The 25,038-nt window shown below is 40.9% G+C and overlaps 1 protein-coding gene across 1 annotated transcript in view; it reads left to right on the forward strand.

Annotated features, from left to right (window-relative positions):
- The first annotated feature begins 1,558 nt into the window (after nucleotides 1–1,558).
- FAM83B (family with sequence similarity 83 member B) overlaps nucleotides 1,559–25,038 on the forward strand; it is a 60,107-nt gene continuing 36,627 nt past the window's right edge. Inside the window, exons 1-2 of the mRNA XM_067565532.1 lie at nucleotides 1,559–1,594; nucleotides 12,264–12,767. Of these exons, the coding sequence (XP_067421633.1) occupies nucleotides 12,324–12,767 (444 nt within the window). The 5' untranslated portion in view covers nucleotides 1,559–1,594; nucleotides 12,264–12,323. The remainder of the gene's footprint in view (nucleotides 1,595–12,263; nucleotides 12,768–25,038) is intronic.

The raw sequence follows: 25,038 nt of genomic DNA on the forward strand, positions 1-25,038 counted from the left end.
ACACATTCTTTGATTTGTAAATATTGTGAATTTGACAAATCTTGGGAATTGTATGGTTTTTTTTCATCTGTTCAAAATCTAATAACGTTCAGATCATGAATGTCATGAGCAGTACAAATACCTCATCTTTCTTGATCTTCAAAATTCACTTTTACTAATCTGTGATTGAAATCTTCATTTTCACACATGAGGCAGTGGAGATGGAAGTTGATTTAGTTTTATTATTATTTTATGTATTGCTGTAGTACGTTAGAACTCCAGTATTGGATCAGCATCCCATTTTGCTAGGAACTGTAAAAACATATAAGAAAAAGATACTTTTAACTAAGCATGGAAGAATTTAATTTTTATATTTTCTTATAATTTTGACAAATGTTTGTATATTTTTAACCTTTTTTATTTTTATTGATTTAAATTTTCAGTTGAGAAATTATGGAGCAGACAATAATTATTTACTGACAGTAGACATTGAAATCAAAATGTAAAGGTTTATAACCATTAAAACACAAATTATCAACATCACATCAAAGTATATAAAATAAATATTTTAAAATCAAGCTCCATTTCTGAAGCAGCACTTTTCTTTCTTTTATTACTCTCCCTATCTGTACATTTGGATTATTATCGATGGAAGTAAGTTTTTTGTAGATTTGTATGTGTAAAGTGAAATCAACATTTGCTGATAATTACTTACAAAGATCTAATCCTTTCAAACCTACTCTTAACTGATGCTTTAGTAATAGGCCAGTGGCATAAGAAACCTGGCCTTTTATTTTTCTTATCCAAATCCCTTCATCCAGAGAAGTTAATGGCCACACAGAATTGCTTCTTGTTAGGCTATGCCTGAACTCAATGATTAACATCTCTTAAGTGAAGTCTTAGTAATATTTACAAGTATAATGAAAGGGAAGTCCAACCAATTTAGTTGGTGTAGAAAGAGTGTTAATACTCTTCTTTTCCCCTTACTATATAAACTTGGAAAATATAGCTGGTGTTTCAAAAATTTGATTGGCACTATATTTCTATTGAAAGATTGTCCATAGAAAAGCATTCTCCTTCCTGACCACAAATTATCATAGGATAAAACTGCTGTGTAAGGACTAAATATTAAATAACTTCAATTGTTATCAAGAATGTATGGAACATTCACTCAGGTGTAACTGACAGCACAATTTGGTCCAAGTGGTCCTATGGCTATAGTAATAGTCCAAGACCTGAAAAAGAGCTCTGTGTAAACTCAAAATCTTGTCTCTCACCAACAGAAGTTGATCCATAAAATATATTATCTCACCCACCTTGTCTTTCTAATATCCTGGGACCAACACAGCTAAGCAACTCTGCATACTTAGCAAAATATATTGACGGTTAGCCACTTCTTTGGGACCCTGTCTTGGATGTTATTTGGATAAAAATTAAATTAATATCTTTATCACTTTTACCTCATTATCTTTTGTCTTTAGACATTGCCATCCAAGAAATGAATCAGTTGAACCTTGCTTTGCTGAGAAGATGTGGCAGCCTCACAGCTCATCATGATATGTCCTGTAGTCAATACTGGGTGTTACAAACTTGGAGGGAAACTTTGCACTTCAAGGTAGGCATGATGAAATACTGCCAATAAAATGTTCGTGTCAAAGTGACAAAATGTCAGTCAGCTTTATAGCCAAGGAATGGCCTGCTTGTAAATTGTCTACAAAGTATAATGAGGACAAAGGCTTATAATTACATTAAACTAAAAAAAAAAGAAAGTTGGTGTTCATAAACATGCATGCATGTAATTCACTAATGCTTAGGGATGTTTCTCTCAGACACGCATGCTGAGAATGAAGTAATATTTATTTTTGAAAAAGCATTTAAAACAAGGATCTCAAAATACATTAGAAACAATAATTAGCCTTGTAACCCATCCACCCCCAGCTGTGTAGGTATTGTGCATACACAGCTTATAGCTAGGGAAACACAAAGGGTGAGATTCACAAAGGGACTTAAACATTGCAATGCTGAGCATCACAGCACTTAACTTCTAGGTGCCTAGAAAAATCACAAGAATGGCATTGTGGATCACAGTGGTGTTTGAGTCAGGTGCCTATGCTGCCTATACAATGAATGTGGACAGATACAGACCTTAGATTGCAAAAGCAAGCATGCAAAGCAGAGAGCTGCCAAAGGCAACAGTCTACATTAGCTAATGGAATATGCAAATGAAAAGGGAGTGGGCTAAGCCCTGCCCCTCTTTCAGAGATAGATGCTTAGCAATCCCCAAATGAGAACCAGCTGCATATAGTATGTCTACAGAGCAACTAGACACCATCGGCTGGCCTGTGCCAGCTGACTCGTGCTCGCTGGGCTCAAGCTGTGGGGCTGTTTGTTTGCTGTGTAGACTTCTGGGCTCAGGCTGGAGCCTGAACTCTGAGATGGTTCCAGAGCTCGGGCTCCAGCCCCAGACGAGAAGCAGGGTGGATTGATTTAAATCAAGGCGATTTAAATCATGATTTAAATCACCAAGAAAATCATTGATTTAAATCAAGTTTCCCACTGATACTTCACATATTTCTTAAATAATGGTGAAATCTGATCACTAAAACTTGTTAATTTACAACTCGGTACAGCATTTTACAACATCTAGGAGGGTATACTTTATGTAATTTTTTAGATAACTTGATTTTTATTAATTTAGGAAATAGTACATAATACTCATTACCTGTGTCAAGATACAGATGCAGCAGCAGTACATTAGGAATGGTAAGAACTAAATCACAAACACAATAGCACTTATACTTATTAAACTAAATCTTAAATGTTACATAAACGTTTCACATTTGCAATTGCAGCAGTCTCCTGAGTTGCCGACTGACGGTTATCCTTAAACTCTTTTTTTTTTAATTTTCAAATTTTATTAACTCTAACAGACAAGTCATCACAACACTAAAAATACGCTGTCCTTAAAACTTCTACAGCTAGCTGTCATCTTCCCCATTCCCACTGTCATTTTTACTCATAGACTGAAACAGAAATACGAGATTTCCTGCTTTATCAACTCCCAGTCGATTTCTTAGCTTTGAGTGAATAATACCAAACAATGAAAATATTCTTTCTGTGCCTGCAGAGGAAGCTACTGCTGTGAAAAGTTGGCTTAGCAACTGAGGGAAATTTCAAGATGCCTGACTAATGATTTACACCAATTCAGGGGAGTGACTTTGTTCAAAACTTCATCAGTAAATATGTACTGTTTAAATGGTTCCACTCCGGCTCTGAAATTTATTATGACTGACATAACTGAGGAGTGATTTTGAGATGCCCATGCCATGGCAGCATCATCTTCTTCAGAAGTTAGGCATCTACCTTTCTATCTGGAGTTGAGAATGTTCGCAAGAAAATGAGGTGGAGTTAGTGCTTGATCCATTTGCTTCTTTATTGCCTGTTTAACTTGCCTGCAGTTTAACTTTCTGGTGAGGTATTTCTTTCTTCAATGTCTCTTGAAGTGCCTTCCAAATTTCGACAGCATCACCAATGCAGCAACAATTTCTCTGAAGTTTGTTTAAGGCTATGGATATAGGCTTCAATATACTGAGCATATCTTCTACATTCCTGTTTAATCCAATGTTAGATACTTTGGATAAGATACTTCCATTATCATGGTTTTCTTCACAAAGTTTTATGAGAATAGGCCAGTCCTTAATAAATTGTTCAAAACAATCTACCACAGAATTCCACTGAACATCTTGAATTAGTTTGGATCCTCCTGCTCTCTTCAGGGACCCTGAAGCAAAATGGTTGTTATGGAAGTATTTTACAACTTCATCATTTTCTTTTATTCCTGGAGAAGACGTACTTCAGTCTTTGGCTAAAAGATGCATTAAATGGCACTGCAGCCATATGTTATTAAGGAGCATCCTTCCATTTTTTCTTCTAAGTATCTTCTCATCTTTGCCACTTTTGCAGCATTGAGTGAATAATACCAAACGATTAAAATATTCTCTCTGTGCCTTTAAGACAGTATCTTAAATAACTCCACTGCTTTGCTTGGCCCAGCTACTCCACCACATAAGCACAGAACAACAACAATCCTATCCAGCCTGTGTCTTTCTTTGCACATGTGACTTTAGTCTACTGAGAAACTGAAACTGAAAGCCCAGAACTTTCAAGAAGCAAGAGCTCGTAGTTAGGCTGTACAGACTATAGGCATTAATTCATTTTTATGAGACTGTAAGTGTTGGTTTAGCATGTTTGTGATGAGATTTAATTGTAACTGTTATTTTTTAAATGAGAGATAAATTTAGTATTTTATTGATTTAAAAAAAAAATCCGATTTAAATCTGAATTTTTTTAATTAAAAAAAAAAATCATTGATTTTTATCCATCCTGCAGAGAAGTCTACACAGCAATGATGATACAACCCTGCACGCCGGAGTCAGCTGGCAGGAACCTGCCATGGGTTTTTCTTTGCTGTATAGACAAACCTTTAGATACAGCTGGCTTAGGTGTCTCTTGCAGGAATTAATTAGGTACCTACCTGCCTAGCTTCCCACAAAAGAGCTGATGATAGTTGCAGCAACACCCACCTTATAACTTTTAGCCAAGGGTTAGAGCACTCACCTGGAATGGGGGAGACCAAAGTTCAATTCCCCCCTTTGATAGCAGGGCAGAAAGGATTTGAATAAAGTCTTCCCACATCCCAGGTGAGTGCTCTAAACTACTAGCTCCCTTTCACTAAATCTTTCAGGAGACTGCTCTAACTACAGAGCTATGGGATATTCTGATGTGGGACTCCCTCAGTCTTTCCTGATGAAGCTGTTCCAGTGTGGATAAAGAATGAAAAGTGATTGGAGCAGGAGTGGAGCTGGGGTCTCCCACCTCCCAGATGGGTGCCCTAACCACTGGACCTCAGAGTCATTCCCACGCGTGCTCTCTCTCTCTCTCTCTCTCTCTCTCTCTCTTTCTGGCCCAATGATTGTTCCACTAAGGATAAATACTTAACTTAGTTATTGAGCCAGAGCCAGTGAGAATGACTCTATGAATTGGGAATTAGGTGCCTAAATACCATTTGAAGATCTGGCTCCAGATGACTTACTGGAGCATCAGTGGCACAGCTAGGAATAGAGGAGGACTACAGCTGACTACACTACAATAAAAGACTGGTGACATGGCAGCTGACCTGGGTCAGCTAACTGAGGATGGGGGACTAAAAATACCAGTGTAGATATCTGGACTGGGGCTGGAACCTGAGCTCTTGAAACCCTGCAAGGGTGGAGGGTCACAGAGCCCAGGATCCAGTCCCAGCCCAAGAGATCTACACTGCTATGTTTAACCCTCCAGCCCCAGCCTCCTGGCCCCCAATCAATGAACCTGGCCTCTGAGATGTAGTACTGCACATTTTTATGGCAGTGTAAATGAAGTCCATGTGTCCTGATTCCTATTCTCTTTCTCCAAACCATTAGCCAACACTGCCTCTTTCCCTCCCCTCCCCCCCCCCCAAAAAAGGAGCACGCTAGCATCAAAATTAACTTCAATGAAGCTGTATAAACAGTGTGATTTCGATGCAACTCTCCATCTAGGAATCAGTCTCCTACTGAAAGGCAGCATTTCATTTCGTCTTCTCGGAAACAGCTTAAAAACCTCTTCATCCAGAAACTGACTCGTTCTTTCGAAAGTCTGCAGCAAACGGCTAATGCTGGAAAAGTTTATTCGATTCCTTTTACCTTTGAGGGCGTGTTTTGTTTTTTCACCCCCGTGCACCTTTTCAGTTTCCTTATTGCAGGCGCCAGCTAAGGACTGCAATGTTACGTTTTCCACTTCTCTGCGTCCCTGCTATTAAAACAGGGCGGCGTGGGGGTGGGTTCCCTCGTGGGGGTCCCCGTCCCCGCGTTCCCCTAACTCACACCCGGGGTGGGTCCCCCTAACTCACACCCGCCTTGCAGGCAGTACGGCCCGGCAAGGTACCACCGCAGGGCGGCCCCCGTCCGGCCAGGAGCAGCCTTTCCATCCTCCGCGGAGCCGCTCTCGGGGCCCAGCCTTGTACTTTGCCCAGGGCAGGACAGGGCTCGGCAGTTCCCACAGGTGTGTGGCTGGGCTTGGGTGCGACACCCTCCCGGCATGTCCCAACGCGGTTCCCCGCCCAGCTCGCTCCGCGCCGGGGAACACCTGCCGGCAGCTGGCGGGCTGGGCTGGGCTGGGCTGGGCTCCGCTCCGACGTGAGTCTGACTCCGGCTCGGCGGGGCAGAGGAGGAGACGCTCCGGCTCAAGCTGGGGCCAGAGCTCCCCGGCAGCGGTTGATTGAGGCGCTTTCCTCTCGGGGCGGGGGCCGGCACCGTAAGTGGGGGGCTCGGCTCGCTTCTGCCCCTGCCGGCGGAGCGCTGGCTGCTGCTTGTCACTGCCCCTGCCCTTGCCGGACTCGGTCCGCTCCGGCGCTCGGCGCTGCGGAGGGGAGGCGGGGACCCTTCCCCACGGCTCGGCCCGCTCCGCTCCGCCCCCGGCCCCAACGCCCGCTCGCTCCTCGCTCGGGTTGGATGGAAAGCGGAGTCCGAGGCGTGGGTGTGGCTGAGCCCCGGGGACCAAAGGATCGGGGGGGGGAATGCGTCGCGAGCCCCGAGAGAGCCCCGGGTGGGTTGGCAGCGCCCGTGGAGAGAGGCTATGGCGGGGGGCGAGTTGCTGGATGGTCAGCGGGGTTGGGGTAGGAGAGTGGGAAATGGGCCATTAGGGGATGTGAAGGGGACAACTTTGGGAGTATAGCCGCGAGGGCTGGGGGCAGAGGCCAGGGATTTGCAGGGGGCTCTTTCCCCAGGGGAGGTTCCTCCTTCACTCTGGGCTGCCTGCAGGCTTGTTGGGATAAACGTGCCCAGGAGCTGGGCTTTGTTTCAGCAGAAGCAGGCAGGCCTGGTGGGATCCCGGGTGTGGTCTGGGCCCCTGGGGAGCAGGTTTGCGTGCCATAGGGGTCACAGCCCACTCTGGCCTGCTCTGAGCCTGTCCTCTCGGCGTCCACTTGCACTCAAGTGACCTGGCTGAATAGCTACTAAAAGGCTGGGTCAGGTGGGGTGGAGCCAGCTAGCCTGGCACACCACTGCGAACACCGCCCTGGTTTTGGTTATTTTCTCAATTTCATCACATCTGCTGCCAGGGAGTGTACTTAGCAGGTAACATGCCTGCAGCTGGCTCAGCCCACTGAAGGCAATGTTTGGAAGAGCTCCATGGTCACAATTGCTCTGCTGACCAGGGTAGGTGCCGTTGGGTCCTTTCCCCCAGTCTGACTGTGGAGGCCTGAAGCTTCATGGAAACTAATTGAAAGCAGAACTCACTGCAGCTTTTACCACTCATTTGCTTTGCACCTGAAGTGAATAGTGGCTTGTTCTGCACTTCTTTGCACTTAATGAGCACCTCTGCAAGTGCTGTTGATTGGGTCTTTCTCCTATTTGTTTTATAGAAACTTTTCCAGCTCTGACCCCAGCTGCTACAAGTTTAGTCTCCTAAAGGTCAATCAGCATTTGGTAGTTCTCATACTTTTGCCAACAAAGTTTAATTTTCTGCCCCTACAGAAGAAAAAGTAATGTACAACTGTTCCCTTTCTATGTTCTACTTTTCCTCTGACTTAATAGAGCATTTTGGATCCTTTGGTAGGAAAGGCACTACATATATAGGGAATGCTTTGTCATAAAACGTTTGTTTATTCTGTTAGCAACTGGTTGGGCAAGGCTCTTGTGTACTGCCAATAGTTCTGATAATAGGAATCATTGGTTAAAATGCAATGCTCCAATAATAGCCATAAAATCCACATACATCATATGTGATGGAGGTGAGGGGTACAGAAAGATGTTTGTGTGTGTTGTCTCATTGATATATACTTACAGGTGGGTCATTGCCTAGAGTAGTGTACAACGTATAGGGGCCTGAATATGGAGCAGGACTCATTGTTTATTTTATGTTTTCTGTGTCTGATTGTCATCCACCTGTCATCTTTGTGGAGGCTAAGATGTTGTGTAAATCCATCTTCACGAAGACACACATTTCCAATTCCCATCCAAAATACAAGCTTTTTCTTGCTGTGCCCATGGTAGCAACATTGGAGAGGGCAGGGTATGTTCTTAATGTAAGCAAAAATGAGCAAGCCTGTGCAGGATACATGCAGAGTTTACTTACTGTACCAACTGATTCAACTGGAGCACATGCTCTGCAATGCAAATTCCCTGTTCATTCAATGAAGCACATTTCAACTCTTTGTAGGAAAATTCTCCCTTGACCCACATTAAATATCTAATCCCTATGTCCACATATGGAAGATGGCTGATACAGTGGATGTCAGGTGCACTCAATTCAACATAGGGAAAGCACAGGAGTTGACAGTTGAGGGTACTTCTCATAAGGTGACTGACAACTTTCTCACAGCCAGTCAGTCTTAGAAGCATATATACAGATTCTGATTAATCAAAGTGCATTTGACATATACAAAGAGAGGAAGGTGGCTTTAGGCAGATTATTGAAACCTCAGACTGTGGGCCTGATCCTGCAAATCCTTAGCCAAGTTAGTAACATGGTTGTTGACATAAGGATTAATCCTGAGAATAGATCTTTAAAGACAAACCCAATGTACAGAAACAATATACATAGTGGAGGGGGCTTAACAAAATCCTTAAGAAGTCAGGACATTTTGTTTCTTATTTTAATTTCTGTGCTGATTGATATTATAAAGCTCAAGAAAACATAAACATATACTTTTTTTTTTAAAATATAGTGACACTTGAAGTAGCTGACACACCATAAGCAATGATATGAAGAGTTTAGTTTGCTTGACAGGCCAATTGTCTAAATCTCTCTTGTATAGTTTACCTTCCAAAAATTCTTAACCTTCCATCAATAACTGCACACTAACTATTACTTTCTGGGGAGGAAAAGACAATTTCAAGAGTTAGAGATGGTATTATGTCTACAGTCACTTCAGTTTGAGATTCTTCTTTTGTCTGTATTTATCCACGTACCAGACACTGATGGCCTTAATTCCAATACGTTCCATGTGTCTCACCTGCCTTGCCTTCCATTTTCTTGATGATAAACAGGCAATTTATTTAATTTCTTAAGAGGATGCTACTTTTGACACTTTTATAAACAACATTTGTTTTCTGAGACACATAATTATTCTTATGTGAGACAAAATTAATTAATGTAGAAGTCTGCAACTTTTTTGAGATAGAGAGCCATATTGTATTTATATCCTGCTGGCATATGTCTTAGCGCAGGTAATTGCATTTGACCTCTATGTCATATTTAATTAATACATTTTCTTCAGTAAAAAACACCAAGCAAAAACCAAAGAACCCTCTATCCTTATTAAAAAACAAACAAAGGAAAAATAGGAAAAATATCAATGTTGGGCCAGGTCCTTGGCTGGAATAAATCTGTATAGCTCCATTAACTTAAATTGAACACCTATATACACCAGCTGAGTTTCTAGCCATATAAGAATAAGAAAACCAAATCTCCTTTCCTTTAGTCATCACTGTGGAGACTTGCAGAGACTAGTTAGCAGGAAGGGAGAGTGGAACAAATGAAGCTTTGCCTCATTCAGTCCCCACGCCCAATATTTAAAATATATTAATTAGGGGTGGAGGTGCACTCAGCATAAACTGAATAGCAATGGGTAGTGAAGAGAATAAAGCAAGACAGTATCACGACAAAGGGTAGAGATAGAGGGAAAATACATACAGAAAGTAAAAATCCCAGTCTAACCACATTGTATAATACCACAATTGAAGATTACACATTGCAGTGAGAACTATATAATTTAAAATATAGTGTTTTTTCCCATTTGTTCTCAAAATGTCAATGTTTTATATTTGCATGATTCTGTTCCAATTATTGAAATCAATGGGAATTCTTATTCCCAACAGCACTGAGTTACCACAGTGTTAACTACCTTTAGAAATACATTGGTGAGAGTGACTTCAGTGGAATCAGGATCAGGCCCTTAATATCAAACTAATGATGCATTTCTTGTACTGTTTAGAGTGATATTAGCCCAGGGAAAGTCTTACAAAAGTGTTCTAGCTGTTCAGTTTAGTAGACTGCATTAGTGAATTGTATCCCCATGAATACTCAGTTGAATATTTTGTATTCAGTAATTTTTCAATCTTGGTCTTAAATAGCTTTAAAAAATCGTCATGTTATTCGCATTCATGAAACATTGATTTTAGAGTTATACTATCACAACTTCATGAGAGACCTAATTTTGTCTTTTTTTAAAGTTTTTTTGCTCCTTTATGCCTCACAGACTGATTCTCCACAGCCTTGCACGGTGTGTAATCATTTGCATCTGTGCAAAGTGTAAATATGCTACGATTCTTATTTTATACCCACTTTGCACCCACTGTGCAAGGCAGTAGATAATCAGCCAGTGCATATCTCCCACTTGTAAGTCATTATGATTCTCTGTCAGTGGACATGAACCAAGCCTCCTTTAGCTAGCTCCTTTACCAAGCTAACCACTGAAATCCGCGACTATAGTAGCAGCAAAAAACACTGCGTTCTCCTAGGCTCAAGAGCATAATATTTTGGGTAATCTCTCCTGCTGCCCCAGAGACAGGACTCAAATTGAATCCTTCATGTGCCTGGCTGATGCCAGCTTCAGATTGGCCTTTTCCCATTTCTTTTAATCTTCAGATTTAGCAATCATCTCATCAGTTGTCTTGGTTTAATTTTCACCCCCTATTTCATCCTTATTTATCCTTAAACTGATCTTTCCTCCTTTAGAAGGAATTCAGTTGTAAAACCAACAAATCTGCAGATACAAGTATTACTTTGATTACTGTCCAGAATTAAAAATAAAATAATATTTGAACACTGAATTGGATTTTACAGTTAAATTAGTACAAGGTGTTATAGGGAGCTTTTAAATTTTATTTCATTAGGCTTAATTTAAGTGGTAGTTGGAAGCCACTTTCAGTTGCATTTTCATATTATTTAGGCTGTTTTCAACAGATTGGTAAAGAAAATGCACATTGCACTGCTTGCAAAAACATTAGGAATATCTTTGTGCTCTGTAAATGAGTTTAGCATAATATGTACATGCATCATTTACATAAATAATACATTTCCTCAAAATACCATTAAAAAGGCTTCCAACAAGGGTTTTCATGTTAATTTTCTAGCAACATGTTGGGTATCTGTGTCCTAAGTTACTCTTCACTCTATTGCTGTTCTTCCAAGTCCCTCCACCCTCCTTGGTTATCTTTCTGTCAGTCATATTATGTTGTCACCATGCGGGTGTGGAAGGTTCTGCCATGTACCAGCTTTCTGTTCTACCTGGCCACTTGCATGCAGTTTTCATGGGTTTCCAAGTTATTGCTTACCTCCCTAGGCCATAGATTGTAGGTACATTGTGGAAGTTCAGTGGACTAAATGTGTCTAAATTAGAGGAAAACTTGGCCCTCTATTCTTCTTTACATACTTACTAACTATGAATCTTCATCTACGGCAGCAGCAGCAAACCCCCTTCCAATTTAATTGAAAAAGACCATATCTGTGAGCAACAAAAAAACTTCAGATTTATTATTATTATTTTAAATAAATAGTAAGATAAAAGCAGCTGCTCCAGAGGGTGAGCAGGTGGAACTGGAAATCAGATTGCTGATTCATAGTCTGATCCAAGATGTGGGAGGAGAAAACTCTGTTTAGAGTAGAGCTTCTCATAACTCATGAAAGTGGCTGTCGGCAGCAAGAGGATTAGACAACATGGGGAATAAAAAGGTAGATAAAGCTAAGGACATCCAAGGTTGTGGTTTCAGAGAAGCCTGAGAGAAGGTATGTGTACAAGGGAGAACTGGGAGAGACTAGAGCATAAAGAAGCAGGAGACATGTCTAGGCTTATGAAAAATGTTTCTTTTCAGTGTTTTCACAGTGGTCCAACAAGCATAGAGTATTGAAACATAATTGACTGGAGAAAATTTACATATTCATTTTCCATGCACAGAGTATGTGCTGTTTATACTACAGGACTAGGAATCAGGAAATCTGGGATGTATTGCCAGCCCTGCCGCAGACTTTACATATGAACCTCAGCAAATCATTTAAATCACATGTGCCTCAGTTTTCCCATCTGTAAAAGGAAAGGAGAGGATAATACCCACTTGGCTTGGGTTTGTGAAACTTAATGAATTATTCAAAGCATTTTGAACTCCTTAAATCGTGGAAGGGAAATTTAAAGTATTATCATTAAACTAATACATTGTTACATTTTAGTTTGCCAAAACATTAACTGTTTTCTTTCAATTTCCTCTCAGATACATTTCATCAGTGCATGAATGGAAATTTAAAAGGTTTGTCACTAAATATCAGTGAAAATGGAAACCTCATCTATGCTTTCATCTTTACATGATGAATGCAAATCAGACAACTACATTGAACCTCATTACAAGGAATGGTATCGTGTAGCTATTGATGTTTTAATTGAAGGAGGTTTAGAAGCCTACAAAGAATTTCTTTCCAAAGAGAGATGTTCAGAGTTCCTAGCAGAAGAAGAAATTAATTATATTTTGAACTCTGTTCAGAAACTTCCTCAAAACACAGTTTATTCCTCTGACAATGCTGTTGATGATACCTCTTCCTCGGGAACTTATTGGCCTATTGAATCTGATGTGGAAGCTCCAAACCTTGACTTGGGATGGCCGTATCTAATGCCTGGAATGTCTGGGTGCACAAATATTGATCTACTTTTTCATCCACCAAGAGTACAGCCTTACACAATAAAGGAGACTATTAGGAAGATGATAAGAGAAGCAAGAAAGGTAACCATTTAAATAATATTTATATTAAAAGAATATGGCAATAATGATCTGATATTTTATTGAGTCTTTTTGTTCATACTATCAATGGGAAAAATAATCTGTCTGAAAGAAAAATAAGAAAAGTGGATGCAAAGGAGACAGTAAAGAATTATTGGATTGAGGCCTTTGATAGGCACATAGGAAATGCATAGAGTATTGACAGACCTGTTTTGACCTAAGCTTTCCTTATGTTGAATATACACTGAATCTTCATGTTAATGCTATAAGAACAAACTTGTACGTTGGACTAAATCCTCAGCTGGTGTCATTCAGCCTAGCCCTAGCTCTAGAGTCAATCCAATTTGTTTTTTTTCTGTGGGTAGGTGTTTCTGCATGCATTTGAAGTTGTCTGTCCATGTCGTTCTTGTAAGTCAGCAAAATTTTCACATGTACAAGAGTCATGTTTTTTAGAGTACTCAGGAAGCACGATTTTTGTGACTTTGATACAGCTCCTGTTTACAGTAATAAAGCAGAAAAGCACAGAAGAGGAGTAAGGAGAATAAGTGTTATGTGAATGTAAATTTAGGACACAGAAAGATAGGATTTGAATGCCATCCCCCATACTGCACTTAACTTATTGTGGAATGTTGGACAGAGGGGAAAAAATCTTTCCTGACCCCTGCATAATGTATATCATTGCACTCATATGGCAAAACAAATAGAGGCATTATTTTAAATCTACCAGCCTTGACTTGTGATCTTTTAACTGTACCCTATTGTATTTAGCTTAGCCATTGATCACTGTGAAAACTGCAGGAAAGCCAGAGAGAAGTACTAGCACACTTTAAATTGCTTACAGTGTCAGAAAAGTCTCAATCTTAGATCAGTATTTCTTTAAAATGGAAGCAAAAACGTATTATGTTTACTAATTTAAGCTGTGATGTGTGAGGAGCCTATCAAAGCCTTTTGTAACAGAAAGCTGAATATGCAAATACATATCTGTCCATAAAAATATATGACTTAAAGCCCCATGCTTAACTAAGTTATGTGACATGGGAGGAGGAGGCACAGGAAGCGCGTAGGCTCGGATTCAGCAGTCCAGCCCTATTCAGCAAACCACTTATAAAAGAGTTGAACTTTTAAGCTCTGTTTCATGTACCATATTCTGGGTAAAAACATGAAAGGACTCTTTCTAAAATTAAATGGTCTCTTAAGAGAACTATTTACAGACATGCTGCAATTGCAGCTAGTATTCAGTCCGTGGGAACAGAGACTGGCTTTGTGGTGCCTCCTCCAAAACACTTGCCCTCCTGAAACCTATGCTTTTCCCTCCAAGTTCCATGCAAGTTTCTACAGGTCATGGCTTAGCTTATCTGTGGCCCATAAGTGCGTGCTCACCTTTAAGCTCATGATTAAGTGCTTTGCTGAACAGACACGGGTTTAATCATGTACTTAAATTATTTGGTGAATTGGGGTCATAAAGAGGAAGTGGGCTGGTAAGGGAATGGTGAGAAAAGGACTCTGTGTGGTCTTATTTTTCTACTACTGCAGTGCTGCCACCGGTCCCTCCATGCCATTTGCTTACTGGCACTGCTACATGTTCGGAAGAAAACAGTCCAGTTGCAAGCGAGGGAGGAGTTGGGAAGAGTTGCTCTTTATGACATATTCCTTTCTGAATTAGTCGGAATGTACATTAGGATTTTCTACTGAATTTATGTTAATGCCACTATTAGCAACATTAGAGTAAATTGACAGAATTAATCTCCTTTCCCCATTGGAGGGCTTTCCACTAGGGAATGCAATCAATGGCACAGTTAGCCATGCTGACAAGCCTAGCTTCCCTTGTGGAGGGGATTTGGAGTACCAACACCTCATATTGACTCCTCTCTTAAGGCCTGAGATTGTGAGTGTGGCATGTCTTTTCATAGATCTTCTGTGTTTCTTCCTAGCCTACAATCTGTGCTTCTTCCACTGGTTCTGCCGTACACAAGGGATGCTGCCACATGCATACTCAAAATTTTGGATGAATACTCCTCCTCTGTGTGTTGTAATGTGGGAAATATTGGATGTGGCCCTCATTCCTTTTTTAAGGAAGGATCAATTCATACTATTTAGCCCTCTAAATACTTGTATTTAAATGACTTCCATGTTAATTAAGAGAATGTTTTGTAATTGGTGATGTTACTGATGCATGAGCAATGATAAGACAGCACAAAGCCTTGATTGGTTGATCAGTTGCAATACCAAACAGTAAAAAATGAAATGTAATAGCAGACTTAAAACTGTTGATCCATGTGGTGATATGGATTAGGTTCTTCAAGAAGTTAACACTCAGTCTTGAAGGGGAAAATGGTGTTTGTCTGAGTCTTAAAACATTTCTTGTATCTGCAGGTATGTGATTCATGAATAATTAAGCTTAAAGAAGGGTGGACTGTAGGGGAGGTAATTGCAATCAGCTGTAATACAAATGTTTTAAGTCAGTTTGTAAACATTAGAAATCCAGAAAGGACCAAGGACCTAGCAGAAGTAAGTTATGTTGAAATCTTTTCATTAAATAGTGGGGGATTGTCAAATGAAACTGTCCTTAGGAAGGATAACTTTATTTATAGCTTGTTGATAAGATGTAAAACATTTGAGGCCTCATCTCGCCCCCGCTGAAGTCAATGGAAATTTCAGCTCATGTTAATAGGAATAAAAGCAGATCTTAAGTGTGCAAGGTAAACTAGCCTAAGACTGGTGATTATAATTGAACCAGTAGATCAGGGGTGTCAAACATACGGCCCGCGGATCCGGCCCACGTCCGGCCAGATTTTTTGAGATGTGCTGCTGCCCAAAGTGAGGGCATTGGCACTTAAAGAGATTTCTCTGCTTACGGCATTGCCGGTTTAAGAGTCCATGAAATGTCTTAAAGCGTCGATGCCGGACGCAGAGAAATCCCTTAAAGCGGCAATGTACTCAGTCTGGCAACACGGTCCCCCGTGAAATCCCGCCACAGAAAAGGGCTGATGCCACGCCGCCGAAAAGAGGAAGATGGCCCAAATTTTTCGGCAGAGAGTATTGCATGGCCCCTGTGAAGTGCAGTTTATGAGAATTTGGCCCATCACCATCAGCGAGTTTGACACCCCTGCAGTAGATAATCTAGATTTTCTTTAAATTTTGGGAGATTTACAGGAGAAAAATTATTTAAGGGTGAACTAATTTTTCTTGACTTCTTTCCTCAAGGCTGGATGCATCAACACATCATTCAGTAAAATGATTACATATGTTAATTTTGACCACTGCTTTCTTTATTGAAACATGTTTTGTAAATGTAATCACTGACTAATGATGAATCTACCCTGCCAGAGGAGGAATGTCAGATGTAAAGCCAAGCTGTGCTAGGAAATACCCAGCAAAAATGTTAGAAAAGAATTTTGCCAGTAATGTTTTCCTTAGCAACTAAGCCTATCGTGCAAGATACTAAAGATTAACACAGACATGAGAATAATATTACATTAATGTCTCAAGTGTGACTGTTGTTCAGAGATATCACAGAAGGGAGGGGAGAGGACAGAGAAGTGGGTTGTGAAGCAGGGAAGTGTACTTCCTGGCCATACCTCTTCCTCTCACTTTATGAGCTTGGTTTCTGTTTCCTCCCTAAATCACTCCTGTATTCCTACCAAGTCTAGTAGTGGACATCCAAATATTGATCAGTTCCTCATAGACTCCTAGACTCTAAAGTCAGAATGGACCAGTATGATCATCTAGTCTGACCTCCTGTACAATGCAGGCTACAGAATCTCACCCACCCACTCCTGTAATAAACCTCTAACCTATGACTGAGTTATTAAAGCCCTCAAATCATGGTTTAAAGACTTTAAGGTACAGAGAATCAACCAGCAAGTGAGCCATGCCCCATGCTACAGAAGAAGGCGAAAACTGCCTAGAGCCTTTGCCAATCTGCCCTGGGGGAAAATTCCTTCCCAACCCCAAATATGGCGATCAGTTAAACCTGGAGCATGTGGGCAAGACTCACCAGCCAGACACCCAAGAAAATGATTTTGGAGATCATTTTAGTTTCTACAAAATCATCTAGTTCAGACAACACCAAGAGGTTTGGTTTGCCCCACAAAAGGAGGATGTTTGGAAAACAACTCTCAGTGCTTCACTGCTTACTGCAGTAGTCTTAGAATTTTTGACATCATATAGTAAATAAGATACACACCAGACCTTGGAAACAATTCTTGAAAATGCCTAAGAATGTTTCTTTCTTTATTTCAAAAGATGTTTTAAAAACAAGTTACCAAAACCCTGAACATGTCCTCTTTACACCAAATTACATGTACTTATGTGAATAATCCTATAAGCCACCATTTTCAAACATGGGTTTCTAAAATCAATGGAAGTTGTGGCGCTCAGCCCTTTCAAAAGTAAGGCTATTTATTTAGGAGCCTAAAAATGAATTTAAGTGACTAAATTTATGTACCCAAATTTGAGAATTTTGGCCATCATTTTCAGTTGGACTACCAATTTGAGTAAAGATTGCAAAACTGGGACCTTAGAAAATATTTAAATTACATTGTAAAAAAGACTTTTACTAAATGTAGGGGAACTCATGATAGATAAAACCTTACTAACTGAAAAAGAAATACCAACTCTATTTGAATTTAAATTAAAAAAGATACAGTTCCACATAAAGTAACTGCTTATGCTATCTTCCAGCTCACTAGACTTAATTAACTGGATCCAGGCAACTGAATCAGTTTATGAACCTAGAAGGAGAATTGATATGCTTTTGTATGTTTTGTGTGTGTAATGAGAAACTAATTCTTCTTTGAGTGATTGCATGCGTCCATTATGGCAGGGAGGGAGAAGAGGGTGTGTCTGCATAATATTGTGCAGCAACACTGGAAAGTTTTCCCTAGCGGAACGCAGAGGAGTAGCCACACCTGTGCCTTGGTGTTCCTTGTGCTCCACGCTGAGGGTATAAAGGGCAGAACCACCATGCCCATCCAATACAGTTCCTTCTTGTTGGTGGTCAGAGCGTGCTCTTCGATAGTTCCTTTCGAGAACTTGCTGTTTTTAGTTAGTGCTACTGGTGGGCGCAAAGACAAAGGATGTCAGTGCTGGGCCACATTCCTGGGGGGTTGGGAATTGGGCCCAGGCTTTGGGCACAAATTGTCCTCCATGAGACCCCTGGCTTGGGCTAAAAAAGCCATGTACTACACAAGCAATAATCGTGCTCTGCTCACAGCAATTTCCTAGCCTTGGAGTTAGGGGAGGGATACCATGGTAATGGGGTTATAATGTCCCCCCCTTTCTGTTCCACCTCTCACCATCTGGACAAAGAAGGTGATAAGAAGTGCTTTCTCAGACAGCATTCCTGTTAGAGAAAGCTCAGGATATCTTCCCCCTTGTTCTTCCCTTGCAGTTGATTCGTTAAGGAGATTTATGGTCATTCCTGATGTCAAGATAGCCAAATTCATGGTGAAAATGCCTATGCTATGCAGGTTAAGTGGTAAATAACAAACAGGAGCGGATATAATTATATGCCTCCCCTAACCATTAATATTAATTTTATAACCATTTATATCACCAAATAGGGATTTTATGGGGCATTGTAGAAGTGTGTGTGTTTACATATTATTTTAGATAAAAAGTTGTAAAGTAGTGAGCTCGGGGCTCACTTTGTTGGTCGCGAAACAAAGGGGAACAAGCGGATTAGAAGCTGTAACCGAATAAACTCTCCTTATCACTCACCCGGCTCAATCTTTTCTCAATCAACCCTGCAACACTACTCATTTTGGGGTCCTTAGACCTGATTTTCTTTTGTTCTTTTTTTTTTTTAAAATCAATTGTCCACAATTAGTAGTCTGTGGACTCAGAGCTCTGCCTTGTACTGGAGGAACCTATGTTAAGGTCCTCCTGTCTTCAAACCATGTTCTGGGTTTCTGAGCAATGCTTGTGAGCATCCCTCACTCTCACTACCTGAAGTCCCTAAGTGAGGGTCAAGTCAGACAAGTGTCTGATTTTTCCGGGGCTTCAAGACAAGAAACACCCTAAAGTAGAGAGAAGAATGCCTGGCATCAATATCACCTCAATTGACTAGAGGGAGTTCCTCTCCATCCAGGAGTGCTCCCCTGGACTTACCTGCAGACAGAGAGAGGAGGAGATTCCCCTCACCAGAGCAGTCCTCAAAGAGGCACAAGCACTTGAAGCACTCTCACCCTCCAAAGCCAAAGAAGAGAATGGTTTCCACGTTGTCAAAGTCCTCAGTGCAGAACTCCTCAACTGCAGAAGCTGCTAGTCAGTCCAGTATTGAAGTTCCCTTTCAGCCCACCTGTCCCTGGTGCTGCACCCTGGTGGCTCGACCAAGTTACAGCTGTTGCCTCTGGTTCCCATGCCAGGTCTGATGAGGCTGGCTACTTCTTCAGTGCAGATGCTGGAGCTGTTTCCTTTGCTCAAAGAGGGGTAGTGACCCATTTTGCTACTGGCCATCCTGGAGCCTTATGCAGATATGAAGGATCTGCTGAGCTTCTCAATATCACTCTCACTGATTATTTATAGATTCGTAGGACTGGAAGTGACCTCAAGAGGTCATCTAGTTCACTCCCCTGCACTTATGGCAGAACTGAGTATTATCTAGACCATCCCTGACAGATGTTTGTCTAATCTGCTCTTAAAAATCTCCAGTGATGGAGATTCCACAACCTCCCCCTACGCAATGGAGAAGTTTTTCCTAATGTCCAACCTAAACAGCCCTTGCTGTAATTTAAGCCCATTGCTTCTTGCCCTATCCTCAGAGATTGAGAACAATTTTTCTCCCTCCTCCTTTTAGCACTCTTTTATATACTTGAAAACTGTTATCATATCCCCCCATTTTTCTCTTCTCCAGAATAAACAAACCTAATTTTTTCAATCTCCCCTTGTAGATCATGTTTTCTAGACCTTTAATCATTTTTGTTGCTCTCCTCTGGACTTTCTCCGATGTATCCATATCTTTCCTGAAATGTGACACCCACAACTGGACACAATACTGTAATTGAGGCCTTATCAGCATGGAGTAGAGCAGAAGAATTACTTCTCATGTCTTGCTTACAAGACTCCTGCTAATATATCCCACAGTGATGTTTGCTTTTTTTGCAACAGTATTACACTGAGTCATATTTAGCTTGTGATTCACTATGACCACCAGATCACTTTCCACAGTACTCTTTCCTAAGTCATTTCCCATTTTACATGTGTGCAACTGATTGTTCCTTCCTAAGTGGAGTACTTTGCATTTCTCTTTATTGAATTTCATTCTGTTTATTCCTTTTCTACAGTTTGTCCAGATCATTTTGAATAATTCTATATTCCAAAGCACTTCTAATGCCTCCCAGCTTGGTATCATCTGGAATCTTTATAAGTGTACTCTCTATGCCTTTATCTAAATCATTGATGAAGATATTGAACAGAACCAGGTCCAGAACTGACAGAATAATTGAATTAGTCTAAACAAAAAGGCCAAGTTGATATAATTCAAGGACTTTGTTGAAATCATGCTTATTAAAAGCAGGAAATGTGGAAATCTGAAATTAATGAGTCAAAATTGGTGTGTTGGATAATAGGCCTAGCTGGTTAACAAAATAATGACGGGATGGGCTATTCCACCCATCATTCTCTTTTTAGGTCCTTTTAAAAGAGATTTTTCCGGGAGAGTTTAAAAGAACAGACAGAGGCTGCTGGAATGAACTTCACCATCATGGCTGCCAACCCAACCGTTTTCTGGGACCCCAGGCATTCATCATTCTGATCTTGAGAGATGTCCTGACTAGAATGGGCCAGAAAGAGAGGGACCAGATGGCTTTGCCACCCATACTGTTCCAGTTTAATTTCAAACACCACCTGGGATGACAGTTATTACCAATTTTTAATACTGCCAAAGGGACCAAACAAGGGTGTTTTTCCTTCTAAAACTCTCTCCAACTAAAAGGAAAGGAAACAAAAAATGTTAAAATGAAAACCTTACTTTTTATGTTACATTTAAAATGTTTTAACTTTTTTCCTTCTGTTCTTTACCTTTAATAAAAAGATTAAAAGGACTTTTAATGGTGTGTTTGCCATGGTTCTAAGCAGGATGAGGTCTTTGTATACCAACCCTTGTTTAACACTGCTTAGACAGTGGCTGGGTTATATTAACAACTTTAGCCCATATAGTCCATCTAAATTAATACATCAAGCCCGTCACATTGGTTTCCACATCAGGATCTGCTATGGTGTCAGTAATTTCGGGTCTGGTTTGGCTTCCAGTAATCTCGATGCCATCTCCAAAACCAAAAGCAACCGCTCCACTGCAGTGTGCAGTGCCAATAACTAGGAAACTTCTGAAGTTATCACCAATACTTCAGACCCATCATAGATCACAGTACTGATCTCCTGTGATGCCAGCTGGTACTGTTCCACCCTAGCCTTGGGAGTACTCATATTCTTCCTCAGAGTCTGAAGTCTCCCACTTCATGGAATCCAGAGCTCCCTCCAGGGATCATCCCTGCTGTCATAAGAATAGTTCTGACAAGAGCAGACTGAGAGAATGGAGTGCCACAATTTGGCCTTTGGTACCATACCAACACCATTATTGGCCCTAGTGGGTAACATGCAGGATGCCTTTGGTCCTTTTCGGTAGAATGATTTATTCAAGTGTGAGGTAGAACTATGCGTAGCGAATCATCAAACCCTTTTGGCCTGTTCTGATTATTCTAGTTGCAATGAGTTGGCCAAATTCCTTTACAAGATGTTAGAGGACTCCCAAGGGTGATTTCCAGTCTCTTCTGGTGGAATGGTGGGTAGTTGCAAGGTCCACACTGCAGGCTTCCATGAATGTGACAGATTCAGCTGCCAGAGTCATGGTAACAGCAGTAACCATGCACTGATCATCCTGGCTTCAATGGTCGTGGATACCTTTGGAAGTACAACAGGTCACTTAAGATCTTTTTGAAAGTTGTGTCTTATTTTCCTCAAAGATGGATGAAGATGGATGTCTTTTAAGGCCCTACCCTGAACTTTGGTGAGGAATTGCCTCAGGTTTCTGGGGCATATGGTGTGACACTCTGTGTCTGAAAGCAACACTCCAGAACCCTATATTCACCACTATGATATAGTTATAAGTTCTGTACAAAATTTGCCGTGAGGTATCATTTTAAAAGTCTTGATCTGCTAAACGTTAAAATCCTGGTGAATTGTATGTGCTATCATTGTGTTGAAGTTATGAAATATTGTTGTATATGCTACTAGACCATGTTGTGAGGTAGAAATTCCCACAAAAAACTTTTCAGGCACAATAATAATGTGGCCAGACGGTGTTAATAGCTCATGAACACCCAGCAAGGAGAGAATCTGTTATCCCAGAGACGGTATACAATGAGTACTTCACAGAGGGAAGCACGTACGCAATGAACACTCCTTGACCAATGAGGGTGGCAACTCCAAGTCATGAGCATCTGTTGTTTCAGCAAGCTGGAACAGGCTGTAAAAGAAAGGGAGTGACATCATCACTTGGCTTCACTCCCCCACAGCTCAAAACTAAAGGAACGTCTGGAAGATAAAAGGACTTTGAAGGGGGAAAGAGAGCCCCGGGTAAGGAAGGCACTCCCCGCCTGCGTTTAAGGAACTGCTTGTACCAACTAACAAGGGCGAGACATTGCTAATTCCAGAATTTAGTCTGTGAACTTGTTTTTATTTCTTTGGTAACTACCTCTGGTCTCTTTACATTTACCACTTATAATTTCTTAAAATCTATTCTTCTGTAGTTAATAAATCTGTTTTATAATTTTACCTGAAACAGTGTGTCTTGAATTTGAAGTTTTTAGTATCTCTTAGTTCATTTAAAAAAAAAGCTGCTGTATGCCTTCCTCCACATTGAGGGGGGAGTGGACTAATTAATAAGTTTGCACTGTGCAGACATCTGGTCAGTTCAAGATGGTGTACTCCTGTAGGGTAAGGCTAGGATAAGTGGAGAGAATTGGATGATACTTATAGCCATGTTTGGTCAGGAAAGATGTTCCTGGTAACTCAGTTGGGTGTGTGGCTCCACCTTCTGTTATGTTGGGTGATAACAGGGTCCAGAGGGGCTGGCTGTTTGTCATCAGCAGAGCATGGTGGGGATCCCCCCTCCCACCACCACCATATTGGATAATTAAGAGTGCCCAGAGATTCCACAGCTTCCAGGCTGCACCCCAGGGGTTGCATTCCATGACAGTGTCATGTACTTATGTGAGTCCCATGCCAGTCTGCATCTCAGAGGGTTACAGACATGGCTCAAGTCAATATACTGCTCTCAAATTACCTGGAGACACTACTGTGTATCTCAGAGAATGGCCTATCTTCCCTGGATTGGTTGCTGAACCATAGACATAATTTAAACAGGGGTCTTCTTTTCCCCATCTCTTCCCTTTATGACTTTGGTAATGAATATTCTAGCCATGGCATCGAGAGCGCATCTGTGAGATCTGCAAGGTCAAGTCTTGTGGTCCATTCACAAAGCTGGACAACACATTTTAAAGTTATGGACAACTGCTGGCACCTGCCACTAAGTTCTGCCTCATGTACAGGGCTGGACTATTCATGTACATACTGATAACATGACAGTGGTGTTCTACATCAGCAAGTAGGAGGGAGCTTAATCAAACAGGAGACAGTCAAGCTCTGGAACTTCTGCATATGGAATTCCATGATTCTCGTAGCATCACATCTAACAGGAGTTCAGAATGGCTTAGTGGACTCATGAGCAGATTGTTCATCTTGGATCACGAATGATCTCTCAATGCAACCGTTCTAAGAGAAATATTTCAAATAGTAGGTGTAACCTGTCCATATCTAGGGTAGCTATCTGAAGATGCCAAGGTCAGGGCAGGCTGCAAAAGGAGAGCAGATTCTCTCAGCACTGATGGATGACACTGAAGTCAAACTTCCCAACCAGCCACAAACAGTGCTTCTGATTCCCCACACTGGTTATCAAGAAGCTAAAACAAAATTTACACAGCACTCTTTACTGCATTTCAGTCTCTGGCTTCCAATCAGCCACTAGATCCAGTAAAGAGATAAGTTATTTAAAACTCTATGCTCTTTACCAAAAAAGTTCTCCTGATCCCAAAGGGTCAGCCACAGTACCAGATCAATGTAAGTAAGTAAGATCAATGTATCCAAAATACAAAGCTGCCAGCCAATCCTTTAGTAACTTAAACTAAAGGTTTATTATAAAAGGAAAGAAACAAAACTATAAGAGAAATGTTAAATGATCAAAGCAATCAAATACATACAAATGATTTGAAAGTCCATATACATCAGGTTTCCAGTAGAATTGTGGCATTTGCAGGCTTGTATAGTCCCTCTGGTGTACATCCAGTATCTGGATGGATCTCAGTCCTTTGTTTCTCAGCTTCAGTTGTAGGTGAGTTGATCTAGAGGGAGGTGAAGACTAAAGACTGACTGAAGACAAAATGGATGTGGTGCAGCTGCCTTTTATGTCCCTTGGCCTTTGCCATGCTGCTTGTGAAAATTTACAGAAATAAGATGGAGTCCAGGGTCACATGAGTAAGTCCTGATGACTCATATGCAATTATTCAAAGCAATAAAAACAGTTACTCACCTTCTCATAGTATTTGTTCTTTGAGATGTGTTGCATATGTCCATTACAAAACTCAGCCTTCTTTCCCATCACATCAGAGTCTATCATATGAGTCCTGTAGGAAGGGTGGGGTGGCTATGCCCTTTATACCCTTGTCTCAGAAAAAAAGGAACATCAGGGCACAGATGTGGCTGCCCCTTTGGTTACTGCCAGGGAAACTCTCCAACACTGGTGCATATCACACACACACACCAACGTAATGGATGTATGCAACATTTCTCAAAGAGCAACAGTTACAAGTAGGTGAGTAACCACTTTTTATTCACTATTCCTTTTCGATTCAGTAACATATATAAATCCCAGAGAGGAGATGGACACCGCTGGGATAGAAGCAGTGCCCATTGAAACGTCATGGAATGATGCCCAAGTAATGGAGTCGCTCATAGGATACATCAACATAGACATAATCTGTTAGGGTATTCAAATAGTCATCTATCAGAGACTAATAAAATACTTTCTTGAATTAAACAAAATCAACTTCTGTACATCTTTATAAGAAAATAAATGTTCATGCCGAGAAAGAAATTTATCCCAGACTATGGGAGTGAGGGACTAGGTTGTGCAACCTTGTTCACCCTCTCATCAATACTCTGTGCCAACAGTTTTGAATATAATTTGACTAGAGACTGGAACAATGATAACCTGTGC

The sequence above is a fragment of the Emydura macquarii genome, unplaced genomic scaffold, assembly GCF_026122565.2.
Source record: "Emydura macquarii macquarii isolate MOO-44397 ecotype Brisbane River unplaced genomic scaffold, CSIRO-AGI_Emac_v2 contig_2680, whole genome shotgun sequence".
NCBI classification, from domain to species: Eukaryota; Metazoa; Chordata; order Testudines; family Chelidae; genus Emydura; species Emydura macquarii.